This window comes from Camellia sinensis, chromosome 11 (assembly GCF_055761805.1).
Source record: "Camellia sinensis isolate YWXY chromosome 11, ASM5576180v1, whole genome shotgun sequence".
NCBI classification, from domain to species: domain Eukaryota; kingdom Viridiplantae; phylum Streptophyta; class Magnoliopsida; order Ericales; family Theaceae; genus Camellia; species Camellia sinensis.
Window position 1 is genome coordinate 118792509 of NC_138971.1, and position 10975 is coordinate 118803483.

Here is a 10975-nt window from a genome sequence, read left to right on the forward strand (position 1 = left end):
GGCATTAGTTATGCATTTTGATTCGCATTGTATTGATGTTGTTGTGAGAGGAAAAAATTCAACCGTTGGCTGTGGTAATCTCAACAACAGATTGGATTATGGACAAAGAGAGTCGATGTTGGAGCTTAAAGTTTGTGATGCTACATTGTCTAACGACAACAGTAACTCTGTGAACTTGTCAAACAGAGCATCAACATCCTCCGTGAAAAATTTGAGGTTGGAGGTTGATATATTATCATCATTTTGTCAGCATAAGGAAAAAGTACTATTGTCTGCTAGTTAGGCAGATAGTATTATACATATAAGACAAAAATTTGAAGATGGAATTGTTGAATTTCGTAATGCATTGTCGAAATTTTCTATTGAGTGTGGATTTGAGTTTGTATTTGTTAAGAATGTTAAAGTTCATGTTACCGCACAATGTTGTTTAGAGAGACAAAAGGTTGTGTGTGGAATGTTCATGGTAGAGTGGAGAATGCTAATGGATTCTTTTATATAAGGAAGCTTAATAATGCCCACACATATGGTGCTGAAGTACATATAATGAATCATTCCTGTATAAATTCAGATTTAGTTGTTGATTTGATTGTTGAAGGTGTTCGTGATAATCCATTGACATGTCCGGTTCATGCTATTCGGGATTTTAAGTTGGGTTATGGGCTGAGAGTTAGTTATATTCAAGCTTGGTTGGGGGTAGAGAAAGCAAAGGGTGATATTTTTGGAGACTACTTAATGTCATTTGACCAATTAAGATGGTATGTTGATGTTGCAAAGAGTTGCAATTTAGGGAGTTACATTGAGTTTGAGTGTGACAATGATTCTAAACTTTTTAAGAGATTATTTGTTGCTTTTCATAATTGCATTAGTGGATTTGATTATTATAGACCTCTCTTGTTCCTTGATGGCACATTTTTTAAGAGAAGATTTAGAGGAAATTTACTTGCTGTTATAGGAAAAGATGGAAATCAAAGGACACAAGAAATCTGTTTTTCTCTGTTATGAAATTGAGAAAGTTTTCAGTTTAGAAATATGATTGAATGTTTTAAATTTTATATAATATTGTTGTTGTATATACATTTTTTTATTTTTATAGTTATTCGTTTCTGTGTTTGATATTTTGAATGTTAAAGTGTTGCCTTTTTTTGAGAATAATAGAATATTCTCATTTTTTCTGTTTTGTACATGCAGGGTTCTTTCCTGTTTGTTTTACAATTGTTGGCTTAGAGCATCAAGACAACTGGTGTTGGGTTTTGGAACATTTGAGTTCAATTGTTTCACCAGGACAAAATATTACATTTGTGTTAGATTGTAACCTTGAATTACTTGAAGTTTTGCCAAAGGTTTTCCCAATGGCTTTCCATGCTTATTGTTTATATCATTTGAAGATGAACTTGAGGCATCATTTGCATGGTATGTTTCATGGATTGAAAGAAAAATTGATTACTTTGTTTGGCTAATGTGCATATGCTCCAACTAAAGAAACATTTCATCAATGTTTGGTTGAGATAAAGACTGAAGGTGAGTTAAGAGTTAAAAGTTTTTAGATGATATACCATATGATCATTGGAGTAATGCATATTTTCGAGGGCAACGCTTTGGAGAGATATGGTCGAATGTAGCTAAATATTTCAATTCGTGGATATAAGAGGAACGCCATTTGCCTATTGCAAAGTTGATTGATAGTGTAAGAATTAAATTGATGAGGGGAATTGCTAAGAGGAGGGAAATTGCTAATAAATGGAATGGCGTGTGTAGACGCGCCCTCGGGCCTCACTACAGTTCGGACTCAATTTGTGTCACGGTCCTGTATCTAATCTCGCGGAGTGCAATGCAAGACCGATGACTCATCAATGAGTCCAAATCCAGCAAATCGTTTTGGAAAACAAATTTTTTAGAAAGAAGTGCCAAACATGGACTGCTTTGCCAGATACAGAGTCGCCACCTAAATATTCATTTTGGGGAAATTTAGGAAACCCTGACTTGTTGCCTAAGGCCACGTGTCCGTCATCACCAAAGTTGCCTCGGCTCGGGAACTTGGGTACGATTGGGGAAGGTCACTTCGTGAGCACCCCCGCTCGCCCGATCAAAGATCGACCTCTACTAACTATGATATGTAGTTTTGAAAATGTTATGTGCTCTTATTCCGATTATTAGCCTAGATTTACTATGTGATACGCACAGCATACAAGTATAGACTGGATCACCTGAATTGGAACAAAACATTTCATGTTTGGTTTTTGAAAGCGGTTTGCTACTCGCAAGTAGGCTAAAATGTGGATTTGCCACCCTCAGGTGGGTTTAGAAAACATGATGATTTGCCACTCTGAAGTGGGCTTAAAACTCACAGTCAATGCATTATTCCAATTCAAATAACCCAACCTTCACCCACAGGCATTCGGGCAGTTATATCATATAAGCAAATAGCCTCATGGTAAAGCATGCTGTCACGCCCTCAAATTAACCCATTATATAACATTGACATGCATTATTTAAAGAAGACAATTTATGAATTCATTCATCAGAGTAATACTAAATAAAGCATTACATGTAATGTCGAATAAAACGCCCTACAGGCTTACATCTTTCCAAGCCAACACTTGGATACAAAAATATGAGTTCTAACTCAATACAAGGGAAGCCCTAGGCTTGAATGTTTACATGTAATAATAATTAAAGACAATTAACTAAAGGTAGTCCTCTCCAATCCAGAAGCCAAACCCTCCCAGGCTAAGTCCTTGGAGGTAGTTTATCACCTGAACCTGAAAATGATGTTCCCATAAAGGGTGAGCCACAGCCCAGTAGAAATATACTAAACCACATATAAGCAATGAATAAAGCAATAGCATTCAACAGATGGTTAACCAAAATAATCAATTACTTCATTTTACAGACTCATGACATTATTGCCAAAGATACGTTTTACTTTCCAGTTTTATCAACATGGCTCAGAACCTGGCCAAACTTATAACAGTGAAATCACATATATCATATTCACATCCTTCCAATATTAACAACAAATGAGACTCAAGCTCAAATCAAACACTTCATACTTCCAGATTGATACACATTTTAGTGCTGTATCAATAAAACACTTCTATATAAATAAGCACACATAAAAGTGATGCTAATGGAGTCCATCCCCTATCTCCTCCCAAACAAAATCCGGTTTAGAGGTCCATCCCCTATCTTCCCCTAAACCGTGGAGTACATCCCCAATCTCCTCCCACACACAAAACAATGTATGCAAATGCAATGCTCAATCAATACACGTATTTTCTGTATCAATGCCATAGTCAAAATTAATGACTTAACCAATGTGATTAGTTTCAGTTATTCCTAATCCACATGCAATGTCTACAACAATCACGACTATCCTCCACCGATAGCCCAAAACAGTTATTTCTAAACTGAAAATAACTATGTCAACAATTCAATAGACAAATGATACCAATTACCCAATACGCCATTTAATCAATGAATTCCATGAATTTAACTCTCTTTTCCCAATTCCATGAATTACTTATACAAATTAATTCAATAATACAACTAGGGTTTTTCCCAAAATTTACCAAAGTATCCCCAACATGTTAAAATACCAAAACTTAGAACAAAACCTATAAAATGGAGTAGGAAATCCCTACCTCAAAGAAAACAACCCAAAAGGTGAAGAAAGAGATGAGTGCCCAAATACCAAAGTGCTCCAAATCGCCAAATGCTCAGATTAAATGGTAGCCCTTGCCTCACTCTATCTTTTTAATGAAGAATCTAGGGTAGACACACACCCTAAGTGGATCAAATCTAAGAAAGAAGGTGAGTAGGGAGAGAGAGAAGTCGGACCTAGGGTTTGGAATCAAAAGAAAATGAAAAAGACTGATCAAATCCCGCTGCTGTGTATATAAACTGGACAGGCTCGCTCGAGCGAAGACTTGGTCGCTCGAGCGACCAGACACAGAGAAACTACGCTCGAGCCAAGGAAGCCTTGCTCGAGCCAACAACCCAAAAGCTCGCTCGAGCGAAAGAAAGCTCGATCGAGCGAAGAACTCAAACCCTCAGGTCAGAACCCAGACACACGCTCGAGCGAAGGAACTATAGCTCGAGCGAAGGATGAACTAACTCGCTCGAGCGAAGAAAAGCTTGCTCGAGCCAAGAATGCACAGCTACAGGTCCAAATCAAACACTACCTCTCGCTCGAGCGAACAACTCCTCGCTCGAGCGAAGAACCAAAAACCTGGACAGCAACACTTGGTTTCTAAACCCAACCAACCTGAACAAACCTGCCTAACACATCCTATAATTCCAAAAGAGAAAAATAAGGAACAACAACAACAACCATTATACAATGACAGAATCTACGGAACCTAAGTCCGGATACAATAATCAAATGGGAAAAGACCGGGGTTGCTATACATGCTATCATGGCAGTCACTCACACGCGTGCAAGAATGCTAAAGCATAACCACTTACCGAGTACTCCAAGCCAAAACAGAAGCTAATTAGAAATCCATGCATGGTCCTAACTATATAGAAAAGCCTAATGCAACACATGCAAAATGCAACTAAGATAGGCTCGGCTATTCTAAAGATGGCATGTGAAATGCTACAACTAACAAGTATTCAACTCGGAATTGAAATACAAATGCAGTTAGTATGATGCGCCGAGCCCGGTGCATGCAAAACAGATGAATGAATGCAAACATGCTATCAAGCTGTATGTTAATTGAAGCATGCCCTAATCTAACCATCATAAGCTGGTAAATAAAAGGGAGAAAGACGTGGGGTTGGAAGACATACATCACACGCACGCACACTTATTACAGTTGTGCCCTTGCTCGGAGGGTCCGAATAAATAATATACGGTCCGAATAAATACAAAATCCTAATTAATTAACAAATTAATCTAGGAAAGCAGGTAAATTAGCACGCAAATCCATGGACCACCTCAGCTCTGTTGTAACGCCCTCAAAATAACAACATTAAACCCATCAGATAAGGCATGCATTTACATATAAACTATTCACATTCTTTTATTCATTAGAGTTCCATTACATAGGTATTACATGTTAACATCAAAACAAAATGCCCTACGGGCTTACAGCTTTCCAAGTTAACACTTGGTTACAACAAAAGAGTACTAACTCGTTTACACGTTAAGCCCTTGGCTTGAAGTTACATGTAATACATCAAAAGTTAAGCGACAAAAGTATGTCCGCCTCTAGCCTCCCAGCTATGTCCTTGGAGGTGGCATGCTACCTGCACCTGAAAATGATATTCCCATATAGGGTGAGCCACAGCCCAGTAGAAATACACTAAACCAACCATGAACAATGACTAAAATATTAGCAATTGATAGATGGCCAACACTGATACATTCACATAAATCACATATTTATGTCATACGACTTATGAGTCCAAGTTACCTTTCATTTTCCCTTTTTCAACAGATAGGCATATAAACTCTATCCACATACTCAACAGATATGTATAACAACAATATCCACATTCACAGATAAGCATATAAGCTATATCCACATTCTACTACAGATATGTATAACCACAATATCCACAGATAAGCATGTAAGCTATATCCACACATCACAAAGATAAGCATATGAGCTCTATCTTCACTTCTCTAGACAAGCATATGAGCTGTATCTACGGAGTTCATCCCCTATCTTCTCCCAACACTATCCGGTTTAGAGGTACATCCCCTATCTTCCCCTAAACCGCGGAGTACATCCCCCATCTCCTCTTCTACACATAACGTATACAAACACAATGGTTCTATATACAATCACCCAATACATACAGTTAATGTATTCTATCAACCGTCAAGTTCCATGACACATTCCATTGATTAGTTTCAGTTTGCCTAATCATCATGCATTGTCTATAACAATCACGACTATCCTCCACCGATAGCCCAAAGCAGTTATTTCTAAACAGAAAATAAATGCACAATGGATATTCAATCAACATTTCATTTCCTCATTCCTCACAATTAATTATCCCAATTAATTAACAATGTAATTAGGTCTATTCCCATAATTAACATTTCAACCCTTAGGTCCCATTTTCATCAATGATTTAACATTAATTCCATTTCTCTATGCCAAACATGCATCTAGGTTTATTATGAATAAAACCCCAACATCTCAAAATACCAAAATTTAAAGACAAAATCCATAGAGAGGAGTAGGATATCCCTACCTCGAAGTTTAAGCCAAAAAGGAGATGAAGACCCGAAGATCAACGTGTTCCAAATCCCAACTTTTTCAGATTAAAACAAAGCTCTCAACGCCCTCTATCCTTTTAACAAAGGCCCTAGGCTAGATTCACACTCTAAGGAGATCAAATCTTAGAGAGAGTGTAAGTGTAGAGAGAGAGGGTCTCGGATTTAGGGTTTTGATCAAAAAGAAAATGAAAAAGTGATGTTTCAAAACGCTACTGTCCGCTGATATAAAACACTCTCGCTAGAGCGAAGACTTGGTCGCTCGAGCGACCAGACACAGAAACGCTCGCTCGAGCCAAGGAACTCTCGCTCGAGCCAAAAACTCAAAAGTGCGCTCGAGCTAAGGAATGCTCGCTCGAGCCAACAACTCAAACCCTCAGGTCTGCAACCACAAGCACGCTCGAGCGACAGACCTCTCGCTCGAGCAAAGAACAAACCAGACCGCTCGAGCCAAGAGAAGCTCGCTCGAGCCAAGAAAGACAACTCTCAGGTCCAGAACCAAGAGCAAGCGCTCGCTCGAGCGAAGCCACTCTGGCTCGACCCACCAGGCACAACTCAACTCTCGCTCGAGCGACAAACTCCTAGCTCGAGCGAAGGGCCAAAAATCTGGGCAGCAACACTAGGCTCCCAAACACAACCAACCTGAAACAAACCTGCTCAACACATCCCATAACTCAATATACAAAGTAAAAAGGATGCAAACAAGATAATAAACAACTACCAACATCCACGGACACATGTCCGCATCACTGTACAACAAGGGTAAACCCGGGATCGCTATATCTGTTCCAAATGATGAATGATGCATGCTTGAGTTGTCTTACGCAGAAATCCATTACGATGCCCCAGTTTGCCTCTGTTTGCAATTGTTTTTGGAATATTGCGCAACGCTCCAGAAGGCCGCTGATTTCTGATTTACTGCAACAGAGAGCAACAAAGGGGCATGGCAAAGTATTTTCACATATGTATGCATGACTACTCTTCAGGGAGTGTAGTCCTCGATCCTCATGCCACCAATCACGTATCTCGATGCATGATGGCCGAGGAGTCGAATTACACGACTCAATGTGAAATGAATGCACGTGAAAACACAACAAGACCTAAACTCCATCATGGGTAATCCGGAGTGTCGGCGACAGGGAATTGAGACACGTTCCGTCACTCGGAGTACGAAACGTCCCTCGTTTCCTGTGCTTGGGCTAACTTCTATCCCAAACACGATGCAAATGAGATGGCATACACAATGCAACTAACATACAACCTAGCATGCGCAATGCTATGAAATGGCATACACAATGCTCGATGTAACATGGCATACACAATGCTCTAACATGTAATCTAGCATACGCAATGCTATGGACCGAAATGACATACACAATGCATGATGGACTTACACCAACATGAATGGACCTCAGCCACACTCACATCAGTGGCCATGAGATGGAAAAGAGACAACCGAAATGCGTTCACACGTGCACGTATATCGAGGACTGAACCTAAGGCATAAAATGCCACTCTACCAAAGCATGGCAAGGGATGAAAGATGGCATACAAACATGTAATTTCCAGCACTGAAACATGATGCTAAATGGTCCCGAAACATGGAAATATGGCACCCGATGCATGAAATAAGCTCTGAAACTCAAAGCCAGGCACATGTATTGAATTATAACTATGCAAAGCAAGCATTATTTGGCTATGAAGTACAAAGACAGAGCCAAGGCAGTCCCAAAACATGCACATTTCTAGTTTAAAGCATGGCCAAAAAGTGCTAACATGATGGACTAAAATAGCATGCAAATTTGACTAGCAAGCACGGTTTACATGGCATGTATATGAAGCGTATGAGAACTCATCAAACCAGCCAAAAACAGTGAATAAAACATGACAAAATATTCCCAAATAACCACTAAAATGCAGCCAACATGTGCAAAAATGATGAGCTCCTTTGAAAGGGCATGCAAGGGGTTACTCAACACATATATGATGGACACTTAGCATAGCAAAACCAACTCTAGAAATCAAATATGACAACCCTAAAACTCACCAAAAAGGGCCTGAAATTGATCAATAAAGCATACAATGAAAGGTAGTCTTGAAAGGCCTTGTGGAGGGTTGTTCCACACATGCATGAGGGACATAAAATATGGCCAAAAGGGCCTTGGACAGAGCTAAGGCAGACCTCAAAACTCTCAGAATGAGGCCTGGAATATGACTTCAAAGCATGCAAAAAGGGGTCCCTTTGGAAGGCCAACAAGACCACCAAACAAGACAAGGAGAGAGGGGGTCACTCCCCTCTGATTTTGGCTCTCAAAAATGCATCTAAGCCACTGAAAATCCACTGGATTTCAGTGGCTTAGAGACCAAACCATGGCCAATGCAAGTGCTCTAATGCGTAGCCCTAATCATGAAGAGATGAAGCATGCATAGAGGGAAGATGACCCCAAACAGAAAAGAGACCTTAACCAACCTTTAGCAGCTTCTGGACCAAGTTGGTGAGCTTTCAACCTCTGTAAATGACCTCCAAGGTTCTGGAATGAATGAGGGAGGTGGTAGGCTACGAGGTGTAGGGTAAAATGGCCAAGAATATGAGTGTTTTGAGGCTTGAAGTATAGAGATAGAGGGTTGTATGTATATTTCCAGCCAAAAGCTTCTAACCCCTGAAAATGGAGGTGAAGGGTTGATTATATAGAGGGAGGAGGCCATGGCTTCTTGGAGAAGCCAAGAGAGAGGCTCGAAGCTTCTAAAAGAAGCTTGACCAAAGGGGTCAAGCTTCTTGAAGAAGCCAAGAGAGAGGCTCAAAGCTTCTTGAAGAAGCTAGACCAAAAGGGTCAAGCTTCCCAAAGGGGCCAATTCTTCTTTGAAGCCAAGCAAAGGGGTGAAAACCAACTTAAAAGGGGCCAAAACAAGGACAAAACCCTCGAACAGTGGGTCAAGTGTAAAACAGCTGGCACAGTTGGAACACACTCAGAGAGACAAAACTGGCTGACCAGTTCAAAAGGGTCAGGGCGGTCGGCCGACCAAGGGTCAAAAGGTTCAAGCAAAATTGCTGGTCGGCCTACCCAGAAAGGTGGCCTCCCAGATGAGTAGAACACAGCCCTGTGGTGAAAAACCAGAAAATGTGACCCAAGAGAGAGAAAAAATAGCTTTTTAGAGGGGTTCAAAAGGGTCAAGAGGAATTACTAGTCGGCCTACCCATATTGGTGGCCTCCCAGATGAGCACAACACAATGATGGTAAGAAAAGCCATAAATTGTGGCTCCAAAGTGAGAAAAACCAACTTTCTGTCAGAAAAATCGGCTTTAGGAGAGAGAAAAAGAGAAAACTGGTTTTTCAGGGGAAAAGGTGGCCTCCCACCATACTACCACCTCCCTAGCAATAAAAATAGGGTCCCTACCAAAAATGGACCAAGACGGATGCAAAACGAGGATTCGGGGGCCAAAACGCGCAGCCGGGGGCCCGAAAAACTGACTATTAGGCACCGGAGGTGGCGTTCGACTACGAAGTTGGTCTCTCGGGCCACAGTGTCCCTCAAAAGGGAGGAAACAAGGTGTGTGCCAAAAACCAGAGCAAACGGAGGTGGTTAAGCAGTCCTGAACCGAGGCACACGGACGACGGCTCCGAAAAACTAGAAACCGGGCTCCAAACGGGAAAATGGCCTACGACCACAAAACGTAGCCTACGGCCACTGAGAGATGGTCTACGAGACCTGTCCCTCCCTTTAGGAAGAGAAAACAGAGGAAACGGGACCTGGTTCGCAAACCGAGGCAAAGCACAAAAGAGCCCCGAAGTCCGAAGGCAAGGCTCGCAGCCAAGACTCTGAAACCTCAGAACGAGCACAATATACATCATCACCGAGCACTCAATTGGTGACGTCTGAGTCTTAAGGTCGGTCAGAAATGGGGTGTCTACTGCGTGATATGCCCAAAATGGAGTCCAAGTTGCATGATGTTTTGAATACTTCGAGGCCATGGATTGTTAGTTCACCTAGGAATGATGTTTATGAGGTGCATTCACATCCATTTGTTTCAGTTGACATTAGTAGACAAATATGTTCTTGTGGGGAGTGGCAGTTGAAAAGTGTTTCCATGGGCACATGTTGTTGGTGATATACAAAAGAGTGAGCATGATTTGAATTTATTTGTTGATGCATACTTTTATGTTCAAAGTTATCGAGAGGCCTATTCTTTTCCAATATATATTGTTCTTTCAATTTGGAAACCAGATTGTAATGTTGATGGTGATAGTGATGTTGTTCTTCCTCCTTTGTCTAGGAAGCAACCAGGAAGGCCAAATAAGAAGATGATTCGTTCCAATAGTGAGAAAGTAAGGCAAATTATTTGTGGTAGATGTGGGAAGGTTGGAAATCACAATAAGAAATTGTGTAAGGAGGCTTTGTGATTTTTTGTAGTTGCTTTGTGATGGGAAAATTTTCATATTCATAAATTTCTTGAAGTTGGAGGTTGTACTGTTGAGAACTAATTAATAATCTTCTATATTTTGAATAAAGTGACATTGAATTGAAAGTGAAAATATTTTTAGTTTCGAATTTTAGTTTTGAAATTGTTTGTGATAATATTGTTTCATTGGCTTTGTGTTTGTTTTCAATGTGAATTATTTGTTTGGTTAGCTTTGTAAATAAATTGGACTGTTGAATGTTTGTTTTGAAGATTATGTGAACACTACGTAAAAAGTGAATATATTCACAGTTTAAGTTTTTATTTCAAATTAGTTGATTGTGATAATA

The 10975-nt window shown here is 40.2% G+C and overlaps 1 protein-coding gene across 1 annotated transcript; it reads left to right on the plus strand.

Annotated features, from left to right (window-relative positions):
* The first annotated feature begins 420 nt into the window (after positions 1–420).
* LOC114309115 (uncharacterized) lies at positions 421–10629 on the plus strand. The gene is made up of 3 exons (XM_028254815.2): positions 421–985; positions 1189–1410; positions 10454–10629. Exons 1-3 carry the CDS (start codon positions 421–423, stop codon positions 10627–10629), a joined length of 963 nt encoding a protein of 320 aa, XP_028110616.2.
* Positions 10630–10975: the final 346 nt, after the last annotated feature.